Source organism: Neomonachus schauinslandi, chromosome 1 (genome assembly GCF_002201575.2).
Source record: "Neomonachus schauinslandi chromosome 1, ASM220157v2, whole genome shotgun sequence".
NCBI lineage: Eukaryota > Metazoa > Chordata > Mammalia > Carnivora > Phocidae > Neomonachus > Neomonachus schauinslandi.
Genome location: NC_058403.1, coordinates 206,473,854 through 206,492,563, shown reverse-complemented (window position 1 = coordinate 206,492,563; position 18,710 = coordinate 206,473,854). Strand labels below are relative to the sequence as shown.

The 18,710-nt window shown below is 47.9% G+C and overlaps 1 protein-coding gene across 1 annotated transcript; it reads left to right on the top strand.

Annotated features, from left to right (window-relative positions):
- Positions 1–2,392: 2,392 nt before the first annotated feature.
- TSPAN16 (tetraspanin 16) lies at positions 2,393–16,939 on the top strand. Its single transcript, XM_021705479.1, is given in 10 exon segments — positions 2,393–2,458; positions 2,678–2,680; positions 5,394–5,591; positions 7,925–7,999; positions 9,715–9,749; positions 9,751–9,808; positions 12,288–12,416; positions 13,826–13,909; positions 16,384–16,530; positions 16,874–16,939. Coding segments are annotated over 10 exon segments (861 nt in total).
- Positions 16,940–18,710: the final 1,771 nt, after the last annotated feature.

Genomic DNA, 18,710 nt, shown 5'->3' with positions numbered 1-18,710 from the left:
TGGTGTCTTTATCAGAATGATTAAGAGGAGGGCGCCTGGGTGGCTCAGTTGGTTAAGCGACTGCCTTCGGCTCAGGTCATGATCCTGGAGTCCCGGGATCGAGTCCCGCATCGGGCTCCCCGCTCAGCTGGGGGTCTGCTTCTCTCTCTGACCCTCTTCCCTCTCGTGCTGTCTCTCATTCTCTCTCTCAAATAAATAAATAAATAAATAAATAAATCTTAAAAAAAAAAAAAGAATGATTAAGAGGAGCCCGTGAATGGTTCAGTTGATTAGGTGTCTCACTTCGGTTCAGGTGATGATCTCAGGGTCTTGGGATCATGCCCCAAGTCCTGCCCTCCGCTCAGCAGGGAGTCTCCTGGTCCCTCTCCCTCTAACCCTCCCCCCACTCATGCTCTCTCCTTCTCTCTCAAATAAATAAATAAAATCTTAAAAACAACCCACCACACATCTTCTAAAATATAAGGAAGGAGACCAGGCAGGGGAGAAATGAATTAGGACTATCTTAACACACCCTAAGCTCTATTATTAGGCAAATATTGGAGTAGTTCTCCTATTTCTACAATAATATTTAAATGTTTTCCTAATGGCTCTGTAGCTTCCCTTCAAGAGCGGCTTTTCACTGTTTTCTAGAACCTCTGAACTATTACTGATAGATTGCACTAGTTTTCTCTATTTTTGGGGGGGGCGGCAAATATCTGACATTTGTAATTCGCCAGATGCCTGCACAATTCTATTTCTTCGCACCGATTCAGTTGGTGTGGGTTAGGGGGACTTGGAGGCTGCGTCACAGACCCACTCCATTTTCTCCCACTGACGGTCAGAGCGGCCGTCCCGGGCACCGAGGCTCAGTTGGCCTTGGCTGGCTGGGAAACTCGAATAGGGGCCCACGTAGGGCCGCGCTTCCACTGATGGCCGCCAGGGGGTGCGAGAGGCCGAGACCCGCGCCTGGTCCCCGCAGAGCAGCCGGGACGGGGGCGGGGCTGCCGCGGGGCGGGGCTGCTGCGGGGGCGGGGCTTGGAGGAGGTACCTCACGCCTCAGTCAAAGGGTCCTGAGTTCCTCTGGCCATCATGGGGTGTGCTCTCCTTCAGCCTCCACTGGGCCTCCCATCCTCCCTGCCCTTGTTTGCCTTCATTTTCCCGCCCTCTTTGAGCCACACCTCCCCCGTCCTCCCTTGCGCCAACACTCTCCTGTCCATCTTTGCCCACATTTTCACGCCCTCATTGGCATCCCTGCATTTTCCCATGCTCCCTTGCACCCCCATTTTCTCACCCTCCTGTGCTTCCCCATTGTGAGGCCCTCTGCCCCTGGCTCTTAGGCTCCTTACTTCAAATGACCTTTTGGAGAAAGTCATGGAAGGATACACTCCTGGATGTGAATGTGCCCCGCAGTCCAGGGAGTAGATGGTCACTCCTACGTGAACATTTTTAGTTCCACATATTTCAAGAAGCAATTTGACAAACATTCCTTAAATTAATTCAAATGTGTGTGTGTGTGGGGGGGGGGTCTCTATGCCCTCGTGCACAATTTTTGCTCTGAAATGCCTGCTATGCCCGTCTCATCAAAGCCTGCTGATCAGTGGCACATGGGCTCAAGGAAAATTCCTTCACCTGCTATGGCTGAGCAGACCTCAGAGGGAGAAAGAAAAGGTTTTGGTGGGAGTGGGAGTGGGGCTGGAGTGAGGAGGGTGGAGGGCTGTCAGAGGTTCCCACCTTCACGTCACTCTTGGAGCTTCAAAGCCCAGCCTCGACCTTGCTTCCTGTGTCACCCTGGGCAGTTACCTTGGCCTCTGAGCCCTGTGAGAAGGATGAGGATGAGTCAAGTGAGCTAATGTGGAGGCAGAGGCTTGGGGGACCTGATGGCTTGTAGCTAGATCCTGCTTCCTGGAGCTTCTTCATTCATTCATTCCACATCGGTTTCTTGAGCACCTACTGTGTGCCAGGCTTTGGGAACACAACCAAGACGAGAACAGCCCAGGACCGTGCCCACTCAGAGCTCCCAGTCTAGCCGGGCCAGAGCGGTCAGTGCTGAACACTATGCCCAGAAGGCCCAGGTGGCATCTGGGGGTGTACCAGGGCAGGATGTCATGCCTTCTCTCCACCCCTGGTGCAGCCTATTTGGAGGATGAGGAGCCAGCAGGGGTAGCTCGGGGCACCTGCTTCCTGGGCATGGGGAGCCTTGCTCCGGCATCCGATTGTGATGTGATGGAGGCTTATGATTGAGGAGGGGTGGCTGCTGGGGCCCCTCCCTGGCAGATATCAGACAGGAGAGAGAGGGGCAAGTCAGCCTTGGTGCCCCCGACCCTAGACCTATACCATCTGGGGAAACAGTAGCCCTGAAGTTTATTTAGGAAGATGCTGACTAAAACATCCGGAGCACCCCAGTCCAGCCGACATGGATGAAATGCACACTCCGTATTCTTCCCTGAAGAGACTGTTATCTTTCTTCAATGGCTTCGTGGTTGGAAGTATGTCACCACCCAGGCCCTGGGGCTTTGCAGCCCTTCCTCCATAGCTGGCTCCCTCAAAGACAGAAATAAGTTGATCCAAATTCACCGGCATCCAGATCGGTCGTCCCCAGGGAAGCAGGAAGGATGTAGGGCAGACTGACGAGGAGCAAGACACATTGGGAACAGGTGTAGGCTCTATCGACTCAGAGTCAGTGAAATCAAACACAGAGGCTGTGATGGGGGGGCTGGGGAGGAGGGGGGGTTGGGGCCCGGGTTGGTGGCGGAAAAGCTTGACTCTAAGTCAAATCCTGCAGAACACTAAGTGGTTTGGGAAAGATAAAAGGGAGTGGTTATTTTTCTGGGTCCTTTAAATTCTTCAAAACACTTTTTTTTCTTACTATAAAAGTGACCCAAAATGTGCATCTTTAAGAAGCAATTGTTTTGGGGCGCCTGGGTGGCGCAGTCGGTTAAGCAGCCAACTCTTGGCTTTGGCTTGATCTCCAGGTGGTGAGATTGAGCCCCCCGCCCCCGTTGGGCTCAGTGCAGAGTCTGCCTGGGATTCTCTTTCTCTCCCTCTGCCCCTCCCCCTCTCTCAAAATAAAATAAATCTCTTTTTTTTCTTTTTTAAAGATTTTATTTGGGGGCGCCTGGGTGGCTCAGACTGTTAAGCGTCTGCCTTCAGCTCAGGTCATGATCCCAGCGTCCTGGGATCCAGCCCCGCATCGGGCTCCCTGCTCAGTGGGAAACCTTCTTCTCCCTCTCCCACTCCCCCTGTTTGTGCCCTCTCCCTCGCTGTCTCTCTATCAGATAAATAAATAAAATCTTTTAAAAAATAAAAATAAAAAAATAAGCAATTGTTTTGATAGCCGAATGACATTAAGAAAAGGTTGCCAGGAAAAAGAAGGATATTAAATATCACTCCTCATCTTGTTATCTGTGTTGTAACATTTTCATGGAAATTAAATGATACAGAACATTTAAAGAGCTTATACCTATCATGGGAACATTGCTCAATAAATACCATCCCCATTTTTATATCCTTCCAGATTTTCCTGTTTACCTTTTAAAAACAGCAAAACAAACATAGAAAAGCTATTGCTTTACAATCCACTTTCCCCCTTTTTAAAAATGTAATTTCCCCTCCTTTTGGATAGACTTTATTATTATTTTTTAAAGATTTTATTTATTTATTTGACAGAGAGAGACACAGCAAGAGAAGGAACACAAGCAGTGGGAGCAGGAGAGGGAGAAGCTGGCTTCCTGCCGAGCAGGGAGCCCGATGTGGGGCTCGATCCCAGGACCCTGGGATCGTGACCTGAGCCGAAGGCAGACGCTTAACTGACTGAGCCACCCAGGTGCCCCGGATAGACTTTATTTTTTAGAGCAGTTTTAGGTTCACAGCAAAGTTGAGCAGAAGGTACTGAGATTTCCCATATACCCCTGCTCCACACACACACAGCCTTCCTCATCAGAACATTCCCACCGGAGCAGTATATTTGCTACAATTGATGAACTTACATGGACATTATCATCACCCAGAATGCATAGTTTACATTAGGGTTCACTCTTGGTGTTGTACATTCTATGGCTTTTGACAATGTATCCACCATTTTAGTATTATTATACGGAGTAGTTTCACCGCCCTAAAAATCTCTGTGCTCCACCTGTCTTCTCTACCTCCCCACTAACCCCTGGCGACCACTGGTCCTTCTACTGTCTCCATATTTTTGCCTTTTCCAGGATGACATACACTTGGAACCATACACTGTGTAGCCTTTTCAAATTGGCTTCTTTCACTCAGCAATATGATTGCGAGTTTCCTTCATATCTTTTCATGGCTTAATGGCTCATTTTTTTTTAGTGCTAATCTTCCATTGAATGTCCCACAGTTTATCCATTCACCTGCTGAAGGCTATCTTGGTTGCTTTCAAGTTTTGGCAACTATGAGTTTCTAGAAACATCCATGTGCAGAAAACATTAGTTTTCAGCTCAGTTGTATAAATACCAAAGAACATGACTGCCATATCAATAAACATTCTCCTCCTACAATAAGGATCAGCCAACTACAGCCTTGTAAATAGATAGATAAATAGATATTATTTATTTATAAATAAAATATATTTGTTTATGAATTGCACATGGCTGCTTTTGAGCTACACTGACAGAGCTGAATTGTTTCAGCAGGGGCCTTATGGCCTAACAAAGCTCACAATATCTGGGGCTTTTCACATACACAAAAATTGCCAACCCTTGTCCTAGAGCATTATTTAAAAGAACTGTCTAGAGTCCCATTGCATGGCTGTCCCATGATTTACCTACCCAATCTGTATTATTGATTGCTTCAGGTAGTTTCATCCCTGAGCATTCTGAACCTGAGGTATGTATGTGCATGTCTATTAGAATATCAGATATTAGGCTGAATAACTACAAATGTAATTTCTAGGTAAAGGGTTTTACTGTAAAACCTTTAAGATTTTAAATATGGGGGCGCCTGGGTGGCTCAGATGGTTAAGCGTCTGCCTTCGGCTCAGGTCATGATCCCAGCGTCCTGGGATCGAGCCCCGCATCAGGCTTCCTGCTCAGCAGGGAGCCTGCTTCTCCCTCTCCCTCTGCCTCTCTCCCTGCTCATGCTCTCTCTCTCTCTCTCTGTATCTCTGTGTCTCAAATGAATAAATAAAAAAATCTTTAAAAAAAAAAGATTTTAAATATGAATTGCAAAGTGTCCTTCTGCACACTGTCCCCCTCAAAAAAGCTTGTTGCCTGGCAACAATATGTGAGAATGTCTCTCCACATCCTCACTAACTCTGGGTATTAACATTTTTTAATGTTTTTGCTGATTTTATTTGCCTTTGCTCTTCCCCTCCCACCCCCATCCCCACCCCCAGCGAGAGTTCTATTTGTATACAACTAACAGACTTTTTTTCCTGTCTGATTTCTGTCCTAAAGATGTCTGGTGTGATCCCCATTGGCCTGAGCATCTATGTCAAGTTCAGAGGGGCTGTCCTGATAAGGGTCCTTGGGCTGGCCTCTGCATATCTCCTTCACATTGGCTACCTGTGCCTGGCAATGGGCTGCATCACAGTGCTGCTCAGCTTTGCTGGGTGGTATGGAGCAACCAAAGAAAGCAGAGGTACTCTCTTGTTTGTAAGTTGGATCTGCATACATCCCCCAAAACTCCCACCCCACCACCATGTGAATCCTTCCTTGCACATTTTACAAACCCCTGCCATCAGCATCCCCTATTTTTCAGTGTTTATGGTGTCTCATATGATGGCATGAGATGCATCCATCTTTTCCTTTATGATATATCTCAGTTAGAACTCCTCTCCTACCCCAGGCCATACATTCTAGTCTCCTAGGTTTTCTTCCCATCATTTTAAGTTCTTGATTTCTCACTTTTAGCTCTTTGGCTTTTGGCAGTTGGATTAGGTGTGTGTGGTGTGAGGTAGGGGTCAGTCCTCTTCTGCCTACACTAATTGCCATTATGCCTGGGTCTTTCCTGGGCACACTGCTCTGTTCCATCAGCCCATGTGTATGTTCCCACTAACACAATACAGTTGTTATCCTCTTGTCTGCACAAGTACATGTTCGAGTACATGAGGTAGGAAAGTTTTAAGCATGATCATGCAGACAGCATGTTGTAGATTTTACATGTCTTGCTCATTCTCACACATAGCCTTGGCCAACTCCCCAAAGGCCAGCTCCCATCTTCCCCACTCCCATTTCCCTTAGAATCTTGTCTGAGTGAATTATCCCACCTTAGGTAAAATTTGTCTCCAGCATTTTTTGTTTTCCTTCCTTCACTGTGTTGTTGCAAAACTCTGGTTATTTCAGTTTGGGGGTTTCAGGGAGATCCTTAGTAGGGTCATCTTTCAGAGCATAAACAATCTCCATTGTCAAAAAGCACCCCGCCCCCACCCTCCTCCTCCCTGAAACTCTATTATCTCATTTTCTTTCTTGATTACTACATTCAGCAAATATTTATTGGACAGGTCCTGTTCCTGAAATAGTCCATTTTATTTTCAGTATGATGTGTATGCTATTTTATTCATAGCTTAGCTTGGAGGAATCAAAGAACCCTCACACCCTACATCCAACCCATCAGCAAATCAGATTAACTTTACCCTTCGCGTCTGTCCCTCCAAAGCCTCTGAGACCTCACTCAGAAAAGCAAAATCGTTTTTTATGGTGTTGGGAGCCACGGAGGATTCTGAGCAGAGGAAGGATGTGCCCTGACTCAGGTGCTCACAAGCGCCCTCTCGTGGTCATTAGGGGAACAGAGGGTGGGGGACGAGGGCCTGACTGAGAGACCAGGGTTTAGGGACTGTGCTGGTCCGGGTGGGAGACAGTGGGGGCTGGGCCGGGTGAGGCTGTGGAGGGGGGGAGAAGTGGGCAGATTAGGGATAGATTCTGAAGATGGAAACTGTAGGACGTACGGACGCCTGGATATGTATCCTCTAGCCACCTCAGTCACCCAGAGGCAGGGAGGTAGTAATATTAATATTAATCCTCACAATCCGTTACATGAGCCACTTGTCTGGGGTCCCACAACCGCTAAGCCCTGCTCCCATGTTTGTCCTTGTGGGTTCTGGGGTCCCTGGGTGTGTATCCACTGCGTTTTCCTGACTTTCCGTATCAGGACTAGATAAGCCCAGCCATGAGCCAGTCTGGCAACTCAAAGCCTCAATTAGCAAACAGATTTTAGTAATCATAATCAAATAGATGAAAGGAGAGCCAGGAGCTGACCTACTTTGCCCCCATCTGGCTTCCAGAAGCTCTCCAGAACTTACAGCACCCCTTGAGCTGGTCCCATGCCCACATTGTATCTATGGGGAAACTGAGGCCTAGACTGAGCAGCAGTTTCTCCTTGATGGGTGACTTCAAGACATCCCCTCTGCTTGCTGTCTTTCTCATCGTTTTCCATTGGGCTTGTGAATTTTGTCACAAGGCCAAGGGCTGTCTGTGGCATCTCAGCCACAGAGGCCAGCATAGGCCAGCAAACATAAGCCCCCCACCACTACCACCAACCCCACAGCCACTGACCCATCACCCTGCATCTTCCCTACAGCCCCCTCCCCCCTCCCCCCATTTGCAAGAGTTCTCAGCCTGCTTCTCCTCCCCTCCTCCTGCCTCCGTTCTGTGTTCTGTCCTTCCCACCATCCCTCCTGATTCCCCACAGGCTCCTGCTGTCGATGCACAGAGCCTTTACCGACCTGGAGGTCCCCTCACAGGTCTCCCTGGTGCTCAGAAAGTGCTGGGCTCCAGCTAGTGGCTCCAAGAATACCTCAGTGCCAACATCCTGGATGACATGCAAGAAAACGCCACGTGAAAGAAAGAAGCCCTACACCCCACCCAAGGCTGAGTTCTTTCAAACTGAAGAGGTCCCATGGCCCGGGGGTTGGAGGGACAGTCCCCACCCCTGCAGGGACACGGCTGAGCAGGCTCCCAGCCCCCTCCGACCCCTCTGTGTCTTCCAGTGTTTCCTGTCCACAGTTATCATCCTCATCGCTGAAATCATAGTCACCGCAGTGGTCCTTGCCTTATTCCACATTGTAAGTACTATGCTGTTGCTCCCACTCCACATTAGATTAGAAAGAAATCGAAATCGTGAGAAGCAACGCCCCTCCCCCCGGGAGCCGCCCACGCGGTGATACACCTGGCCCATGGGTCCCTGGGGCTGGAGATGGGGTCTCCAGAAATGGGGTGAAGAGCCAAAAGCCTCCGCCGTCCCCTCGAAGGCCTCAAGAGACTCGCCGAGTTAATTTCATTCACCATCTCCCTTGCGTTTTTGGTGGTGAGGTGTTAAGAAGTAATGGGCAAAGCTGCAAAAGCTGTTGGGGTTTTGAAATGTGTCAGAAAGAGAGGGCTATTTAGCCAAATCCGTCAGAATGACAAAGCATGGATGCTTTAACCCAGCTATCCCATCCCTAGGAATCATCCAAGGATTTGCTTGCTTGGGTGCAGAGGGACGTATAGTATACACCGAGGTGTGCAAAAGATTGTAAGCATCAGTAGGAGGGTGGTTCATTTATAATAATGCTCACCGTTTATTTGAGAGGGGATCCCAAGAGGGACCTGGAGGGGACAGGGGGAAAGGGCGACCCTGCAGGCAGCTGGGCTCAGTCCTGGGGGGGGGTGCATCTGGGAGCAGCATCAAATGCGTGTCTGTTTTCCCACTCGAGGGGCGAGGGAGCTGCGATATTGATCCCCCTCCCATCAGTATTGCTTGAGGGCTGCTCGCAGGGCACATGTGGACTGAGATGCCACAGAGAGCCCTCGGTTGCTGGCAGTGGGAAGCCAGGCCAGTGGACACAGAAATGACAAACGCCACTGGGATGTGCGCCGGGCACCAAGAGCAACTGTTACTCTTGCTAACAACAGCCATATGCAGAACAATGAGAATAGTATAAAGCAGGGAGAATAATGAGACTATGCTTTGCTTTGACACACATCGAATATCTCTTTTGGGACACAGGAAACAGTCACCGTCACCGTAGTGGAGTGGGAGGAACTTGGCTGGGAGAAAAAGGTGGGAGGGAGACTTTTCATGGTCTACCCCTTCTGTGCTTTGTGAATTTTGAACCATGTGACTATTTCACCTCAGCCAGAAAACTTTTTTATTTAGACCTTGATTTAAAAAATAGAAAATGAAATTTGCCCCTTTTGTGCAGCGATTGATTCAGTTGCTAAAGATGATATTCAAATCTTTAATCGAGTTCCAGCCAAATCGGGGGTGTAGCAGGCATGTGGGCTATTCAAAAGAGCAGATGATTCAAGTTTGTGGTGGGTACAACCAGATGCACTGAGCTCGAGACCCACGCTCTTCCTATGTCCCTCTCTGGGGGGTAATGGCAGCCAGAAATTGTCCTCCTCCAGTGCAGATGCATAGCTGGCCGGGGCGGGGGGGGGGGGGGGGGGGGGGTACTGTCAAGGAAGTAAAAGAAAGCAGAAAGGAGGGCGCCTGGGTGGCTCAGTTGGTTAAGCGGTTAAGTGTCTGCCTTTGGCTCAGGTCATGATCTCAGGGTCCTGGGATCCAGCTCCATGTCAGGCTCTCTGCTCAGCAGGGAGTCTGCTGGTCCCTCTCCCTCTGCCCCTCCCCCCCCACTCATTCTCTCTCTCTCTCTCAAATAAATAAATAAATAAACTCTTAAAAAAAAGAAAGAAAGCAGAAGGGGCGCCCCACCTCCCTGCTCTGTCCCCAGGAAACCTCCCCATGTGGGGCCCTTTGCTGTTTTGTGTGCCTGTCACTTCCAGTTTCATCTTTGAGGTTCAAGAAGTGGCCTTGGAACACATCTTCATGACCCCGAGGTTTCGATGAGCCAGATGACTATTCCACAGAATGGGACTTGGTCATGGAGAAGGTGAGCTCCACATCCTGGGTGTGTTATTGTGGTAGAAGACACATCACATAAACTTGTCATCTTAACCCTTTTCTTTTTTTTAAGATTTTATTTATTTATTTGAGACAGAGAGAATGAGAGAGACATAGAGCACATGAGAGGGGGGAGGGTCAGAGGGAGAAGCAGGCTCCCCGCTGAGCAGGGAGCCCGATGCGGGACTCGATCCCGGGACTCCAGGATCATGACCTGAGCTGAAGGCAGTCGCTTAACTGACTGAGCCACCCAGGTGCCCCCATCTTAACCCTTTTTAAGAGTCCAGTTCAGGGGTATTAAGTACATTCATGTGGTTATGCAACCATCGCCACCATCCATCACCTGCCACCACACCATTCTACTTCCTGTCTCTGGGAATGTCACTCCTCTAAGGATCTCATGGAAGTGGAATCCTACAATATTTGTCCTCTTGTGATTGGCTTATCTCACTGAGCATAATGTCCTCCAGGTTGTAAGCATGGGTCAGAATCTCCTTTCTTTTTAATGTGGAATCATCTGTACATCATCATTGTACAGATACACCACGTTTGATTTATTCTTTCCCCTATTGATGGACACTTTGGTTACTCCCTCCTTTTTTTTTTTTTTAAAGATTTATTTATTTATTTGAGAGAGCGAGAATGAGAGAGAGAGAGACAGTACATGAGAGGGGGGAGGGTTAGAGGGAGAAGCAGACTCCCCGCCGAGCAGGGAGCCCGATGTGGGACTCGATCCCGGGACTCCAGGATCATGACCTGAGCTGAAGGCAGTCGCCCAACCAACTGAGCCACCCAGGCGCCCCGGTTACTCCCTCCTTTTATCTCTTGTGAATAATGTTGCATGAACATGGGCATATGCGTATCTCTTCAAGTCTCTGTGTTTAGTTCTTTTAGGTATATATACGGAAATGAAATTGCTGGATCATCTGCTAATTCTATGTTTAATTTTTTTGAGGAATTTCCATCCTGTTTTCCACCACAGCTGAACCATTTCACATTCTCCTCAGCAATGCACAAGGGTACTAGTTTCTCTACAACTTTGCCAACATTTGTTATTTTCTCTCTCTTTCTTAATAACTAATCCCCCGGGGTGGGAAGCGGTGGCCTTTACTTCTTGAGTCTTGGTGTTTAAGGAGCAGGACCAGCCTGCATAAGTCACCGGAAGATCTTGGGGCAGGTAGTTTAGAAGGGCCCCTGAAGCCAGGGCGGGTTTGGAAGGAAAAAGCATTGTCTGTTTCTAGGAGTGTTTCACATCTGAGTTTTGGGCGCAGGAACTGCTGTGGGGTCACGTGCAGGCTTGGGAGGCGGCACATGATGGGTAGGGGGCTTCCTGCCTCCCAGTTTTGGCTGCTGAGGCTTGACGTGGTAGAGAACATCTCTCATTCATTCATGCAGCCCTTCTGTTAATCCTTATTGAGCACCTACTGTGTGCTGGGCACTGTTCAGGGCTCTGGGGACACAGCAGCGCACAAAACAAGATCCTTGCCCTGTGTTACTGACGCTTAAGTGGGGACATGGACAAGAAACCGCTAAGTAAATATTAGTGTCAGATGTGATGAATGCTATGAAGGGAAACAATGCAGGGTAAGGGCACGGAGAGTAAGGGTTTGTTTACTCAAAGGTGCTATTTGTCACCTATTGTCACCACACAATGGGATGATCTGTCCTAGCCCCTTTGGGGGGGGTGTCATGTGATGAGTTCTGCCTAATGAGCTATGAGAAGTCACGCGTGTTATTTCTGGTCCAAATTATTTCATTGCCAGCACAGGGCTCTCAAGAGCACTCTTTCCTCCTGCCACGATAGTGGAACCACCCGGATGGTGGCTGCTCCTTCAGCTTGAGTCCTTGAGTGATTTCAAGAAACAGAGTCCCCCTGCCAAGCTGTGAGGGGCATGTAGTGTGAGTGAGAAATGAACTGCTGAGTTTGAGGGGTCCTTTGTTATGCAGATCCCTGAACCCAGCCTGACTGATATAGGCGCTGTGGCTAACTTGGAAGGAGGGGTCAGGGCAGGCCTTCCCAAGGAGGGACATTTGAATAGACACCTGAATGAAGTGAGTGAGGGAGGCGTGCAGATATTTGAGGGAACAGCATTCCAGAAAGAGGGAACAGCCTGCAGAAAGGCCTTGAGGCTGGAGCCTGTGAAGTGTGTTTGAGGAACAGTGAGGGGACCGGTGTGGCTGGAGCTGAGTGAATAAGAGGAAGAATGGGGGCAGATGAGGGCCCAGGGGTGACTGGGCAGATCATGCCAGGCTTTGGGGGCCGTGGTGAGGTGTTCAGCTTTTACCCCAAGTAAGATGAGAGCCATGGAGGGTTCTGAGCCACGATGGGCTGGAGTAAGGGAGGCATTCAGCACAAGCATGACTGCTTTAGACAGTAGCCATGGTGACCATGATTTCTATTGGTTTTTTTTTATTATTATTTTGACATCTGAAAGGGAGTCTTCAAGTGATTATTCTCCTCTCTGCAGCTAAAGTGCTGTTAGGTGAAGAACTACACAGATTTTTCTGGTTACTGCTACCCCAGGAGCGGCTGTAAATCCATCGGGACCGCAGCCTGCGATGGGCGTGACGTGTCCACAGACATCATCCACCAGGGGGTAACTCGAGACCGTGTTGGGGGTCACCTACGTACACCCCAAGGGTGGGTGACTTTTAGAAAAGTTGTGTATTTGCCAGAACCCCAGCGAGAGTGGTCAAGGGCAAAAGAAAGCAACTGTCATTGGGTGTTCAGCTCATTTTGGCTACACAGCCTTGGGGGCTTAGGGTTCCCATCCTCATTTCTCATATGGGGAAACTGAGGTTCAGGGAGGGGACAGTTCAAGGTCAGTTCAAGTGGCTTTGGTGGAGCTGGGTTTGGCCTGAGTCCATTCCCTGGGCTACGTTGCCTACCTTACAGAGGGCTTACAATATAGCAGTAATGATGAACAATGATCATTCTAGGAGAGTGTCAGCTCCCCAGGGGGCCGGGCACTCACTTTGTGAATTCTGTCCTCATCCCATGCCATGATGAGGTGGGGAGTGCTTTTCGCCAATTTTATAGATGAGGAGACTGAGGCACAGAAAGTTGCCCAGCACTTACTCACCACCTGACAGTGTTATTGCTGTATTGATTACCTGTGTTCACCACTCAGATGTTGGCCCCACCAAGGCAGGAATTATGTCTGTTTTGTACATCGCTGGGTTCCCAGTGCTTAGCTCACAGTAGACACTTAATCACTGCATAGTGAGTAAAGGGGGTGCTGAATCCTGTCAGGAGCAAGCTCAAGGCAACTCAAGCTTCTGGAAGCAAGAATTGCCAGGGGCCTAGAAAGGAGAGCATCTCCGTGACTGCAGGAGGGGAAGTGGGTAGCTACTCTACCCACACACTGTGTCTGGTCTCTTAATTTCTCTGAACCTGTTTCTTCACCTACAAAACAGAAAAAAGAATAGTACCCACCTTTTGAGGTTACAGTGATAAATAAGTGAGAAAACACATGTAAATGGCTGAGAAGGTGTTGGATACATGTTAGCCCTTCTGTTCACATGTAAAGAGCACCCAGAAATAACTAACAGTTACTGAATACTGGCTGTCAGGCCACTGTTATGTACTTCATGTAGATTTTTTTTCTCTTAATCCTCACAAAAACTTGGGCAGCAGATCCAGTTGGTCCCATTTACAGTTGGGGAAACTGAGGCACAGAGTGGTGTGCGACTTCTCAGGGTCACACAACTAGCAAAATAACTTGGGACATCTGGTCATACTCTTATTCACCACACTTGGGGGTCACTACAGATAGATCCTGGGGAATACGTGGTATGTTTTGGGTGAGGTGAGGGAACAAGGAGGCCAGGGAAGACGCTGGGATAGGGGAAGCAGTCAAGTGAGGAGTCAGGGTCCTTGTGGCTTTGTCCCCTTCTCCTCCCTGAATCTGAGAGGAACATCATTGGCCCAAGGGGTGGGGCCAATGGGAACTTGGAGTCCAGAGGCCCTTAACAAGGTTCTTTGGTTTGATATTTGTATCCTCAGGGCTGTTTCCCCAAGCTCTTGAAAATAACCAAGACTCAGAGCTTCAACTTGAGTGGGGGCTTACTGGGGGCAGCAGTGATACAGGTAAGGCCTAGGCCCTTTGGAACACAGTGAGCTCTTTTATTGAGCACCTACTGTGTGCCAAGCACTGTTCTGGGCACTGGGGATCCCTGCTATGGTGGAGCTGACATTCAAGTGGGGGTGGGGGATGGATGATCATTTCAGTTAAAGATCCCTTCTGGGAAGGGAGTAAAGCAGGGTGACAGGATCGGGAAGGGAATCAAGGATGACATCCCTGCAGAGGTGACATTTGACCAGTGACCCGAGGAGATGAGGGATAACCATGTGTGTGTATGGGAGAATCCGGAGGAAACAGCTGGTGCAAAGGGCATGAGGTAGCAATAGGCTTGGCTTATTCACAGACCAGCAGGGAGGCCACTGTGGCTGGAGCAGGGTGAGTGAGAAGAGGGGTGGGGAGAGATGCGGGCAGGGAACTGATGGTAGATCATACAAGACCTTGTAGGCTGCAGAGAGGGGTTTGACCTTTATTCTGAGAATGATGGAAAGCCATTAGAAGAGTTTTTTTTTTTTTTTTTTTTATTTAAAGATTTTTATTTATTTATTTGAGAGAGAGAGAGAATGAGAGAGAGCACATGAGAGGGGGGAGGGTCAGAGGGAGAAGCAGACTCCCCACCGAGCAGGGAGCCCGATGCGGGACTCGATCCCGGGACTCCAGGATCATGACCTGAGCCGAAGGCAGTCGCTTAACCAACTGAGCCACCCAGGCGCCCTAGAAGAGTTTTAATGTTCACTTTTTCAGTCCACAAAACTTACTGAGCACCTCTTTGGACCAGGCATTGTTGTAGGCACTGTGGATACAACAATGAACTCCACAGGCAAAAATCTCTGCCCTCGTGGGCATTTTAATCAGCAGTGGGAGACAAGAAGTATGATTTTTTCAGTTGGACAATTTATTGTATGGTATTGATAAGTGCGTGGTTGTTTTTGTTTTTGTTTTTGTTTTGAGACAGTTAGAGAGCATGAGCAGGGGGAGGGGCAGAGGGAGAGGAAGAACCCCAAGCTGACTTCGCGCTGAGTGCAGAGCCCAAGGCGGGGCTTGATCCCAGGACTGAATTTTCTTTTCCTACCTCATTTAAAAGACAACTGCATAAGGCAATACCTATAAAACTGTGTTTACAGGCTGATATTAAGATGTAATTCACATGACAATAGTAGCACAAAGGAGGGTGGAAAGAAAAGAGATATATAGGAGTAGAGTTTTTGTATGCTACTGAAATTCATTTAGTGTTAATCCAAACTAGGTTGTAAACAGTTAAGATATTAATTGTAATCCCAAGGGCAACCGCTAAGAAAAGAACTTTAAAATACAACAAAAGAAACAAGGGAATTAAAATGCTGCACTAGAAAATATTTAACACAAAAGAAAGTTGAGGTGAGCAAATAGAACAAGGACAAAACACAAATGGAAAACAAATAGCGAAATGGCATATAGAAATCTTACCTTCTCAGTAGTAACATTAAAGATAAAGGGATTACACCACTTAACTGTACACTTTAGAAAAGTGAATTGTATGATATATGAATTTTCTCAATAAAGCTCTTATTTTGTAAAAAAAAAAAAAAAAGCCTCCATCCCTCTGGGCCCCCACGAAGTTTTGTTTTTTTTTTTTCACTCAGGCGCTTCCCTCAGATTGATTTTCAAGATGCAATAGTGTTTCTCTGCAGATCACTGCCAGTTGAGAGATGAATGAGTCTCATCCATCTGATCTGTATTTTAAAAATGGGAATTTTTTTTTATTGTACAAATTTATATCGAATATATGTTTGCAAACTATACCACACCCTCCTCCCCAGGGAGGTCATAATAGTCAAGATCCCAGCAGGAAACAGAATGCAGCCCCCAGGTGGTCCTTTTGAGAAATTTTCAGGGGCTTCCTTGCTGAGGTGTGGGCAGGGTTAAGAAAAACAGAGGGATGAGGTGCTGAGGGGCTAGCAACACGGGAGCTTTTACTTCTGGGCCTGAAGGGGTGGGGAAAGCAAGAGTCAAGGAAGAGGGGCCATCTGCCCACAGCTGCAGTCTTGAAGAGCTCAGGGTGGGCCGGAGAGAGGAGGCAGTGGGGAAGAAATACTCCAACTTTTCCTCCAGCCTTCCCATCTCCTGCAGGTAGGTGTCTCCTATTGGGCGGTTGCGGTTCCATAACCGGAAGTGAAAGGGCAGGAGGTTCTGGGAAATGTAGTTCGCAGGACCCAGGGTAGGGCCGAAAGAGGGTGGAGATAAGATCTGTGGGAAACAAAGGGAAAATGACCCAGGTGCATCACAAAAGGCCTCCATCTTCGGCTCACGACTGAGACTGATTGTGGAAACAGGTTCAAAGCGGCTCCAGACTGACCATCCGGGGCCTTCCGCTCTCTGTAAAACCCTGCCCTTCACCTTACAGGAAGAAGATACTCCTCTCCCCCTGTCAGTGTATCCAATTTGCTTTGGGTTCCAGAGGTCCCTTAAGTTGGTTCAATATTTCTTTCTTCTCCCATTTCAGCTGCCAGGAATTCTTGCCACTTTGCTGCTATTCATCAAAGAAGACAGACGGAGCTGGGGGGAGGACAGGACATCTGGTCCACCTGGCTGCTGGAGATTTTGTCTCATTATTTCTCTGTGGCCCTCACTGCTTTTGGAAGAGAGATTGGTAATGAAAGATTTTGGAAAGCACCATTATCCTGATCCTTTTTCCTTCATTTTATTTTTTATGGCAGCTAGCAATGGTTTTAGCCCTAAGTACCTAAATGGGATGACATGGCCTCCCTTCTCATGCAGTTGTCTTGTTTTGTAAATTATTTTGTGAAAAAAAAAATCTAAAATGTCCACAAAAAGAACCAAAAGAACTTTTCCAAAGAAACTCCTATATACCCATCACCCAGATTCAACAATCACCTCGAGTCTGACATGTTTGTTTCATGATCCCTTTTTCCCCTTGATGAAGTATTTAGAAACGAATCCCAGACAATGTCATTTCTCCCCTCATACTTCAGTACACAGAGATCTCTAAAAATGTATACATCTGCGTCAGCCCCAAGGCTATCATCACACCTGACTAAATGTTTGTGTGTCCGCCCCCCCCAAATTCCTATGTTGGAACCAAATTCCCAATGTGATGGTCTTGGGAGGTGGGGCCTCTGGGAGATGACTAGGTCATGAAGGCTGAGCCCTCACGAATGGGATTAGTACCTTATAAAACAGACACCAGAGAGCTCCTTTGCTTCTTCCACAAGAGGACACACGAAAAAAAAAAAAAATCCAGCCATCAATGACCCAGGACACTGGTCTTTCTTCACCAGACACTGAATCTCCTGGCACCTTGATCTTGAACTTCCCAGCCTACAGAACTGGGAGAAAGAAATGTCTTTTGTTTATAAGCCACACAGTCTGTGGTATTCTGTTAGTAGCAGCCCAAATGGACCAAGGCAACATCTAAGACAATTAGCAACCATTCCTTGTTATCACTCAACACCCAGGCCACCATCGGAATTTTCCTGATTGGCTCAAAAATGTCTTTTTACATTGATTTCTTGGCATCTTGTTTGTTTTTTATTGAGATATAATTGACATGTAACATATTTGTTTCAGGGGTACAACATGATTTGATATTAGTATACACTGCAGAATGATGGCCACAATAAGTCTAATGAACATTGCCATACATAGTTACAAACTTTTTTCTTGTGATGAGAACTTTTAAGATCTACTCTCTTAGTAACTTCCAAATATGTAATACAGTGTTATTAACTCTAGTCACCATGCTGTACTTTACATCCCCCAGCACTTACACATTTGGTTTCTTTGCAATGGATCCAAATAAGGTCCACGTATCACGTTTACTTGTCATGTCTCCTAAATCCCTTTTATTCTAATCCAGCCGTTCTCAAATTAGAGCGTGCATCAGAATCCTCTGAATGTTCTGTTAAAGCACAGATGCTGGGGGAACCACTGCTCCGGGTTCGTCCTCCTCTTCTCCCACCCCACCAACCTTTGATTTGTTGCAGAAAGAGTATGGGGGCCCCTGGGTGGCTCCGACGGTTAAGTATCTGCCTTGGCTCAGGTCATGATCCTGGGGTTCTGGGATCGAGCCCTACATGGGGCTCCTTGCTCAGCCGGGAGCCTGCTTCTCCTTCCACTGCTGCTCCCCTGTTTTGTCCTCTCTCTCTCTCTCAAATAAATAAATAAATAAGATCTTAAAAAAAAAAAAAAGAGCATGATTTACTCCTTGCTTCTACTGTGAACCCTTGATCTTCTTCCTCCCTCCCCCATGTTTTCCTGTAAGTCACTGGTTCTCAGCCCTCTGGGAACTTTCACAAAATACCCAAGCCTGCACCCCGACTTCCACCTTCTGATTTAATTGGATGGGGCCTGGGTGTGGGGACTCTGACATTCACCCAGAATCTAAGGGTGGGCCGTGGTCACTGCTGAGAAATAATCCAAGGGCTTCATCCAATGACTGCAACTACCTGAATCAGTTCTTTCATTGGGGATTGCAAAATGGCGGTTTATCTGATCTTTCCATCTTTCTTTGGGGGGGCTGATTTTGAGGAAGCTAAAATGAGCACATGTTGTATTTGTTATTGCTGCAATCACCTCCTGCTTCAGGAAAGAACACACCAGTTTCCTTTGGAGCCGGCCCACCTCTCAGATGTCTGTTCCTAAGCAGGGCCGTCACGTGGTCTCAGCCAGCCAATCAGCACGTTCCATCTCTCTGCCCGACGTTCGGGTTCAGGTGGCCGTGTGTACTCGTTTGGGGGACTTGGGATAAGATGACCAGTTCCCTTGAAGCTTACCTCACCTCGCGAGGGCAAGGCTGCAGAGCAAAGGCAC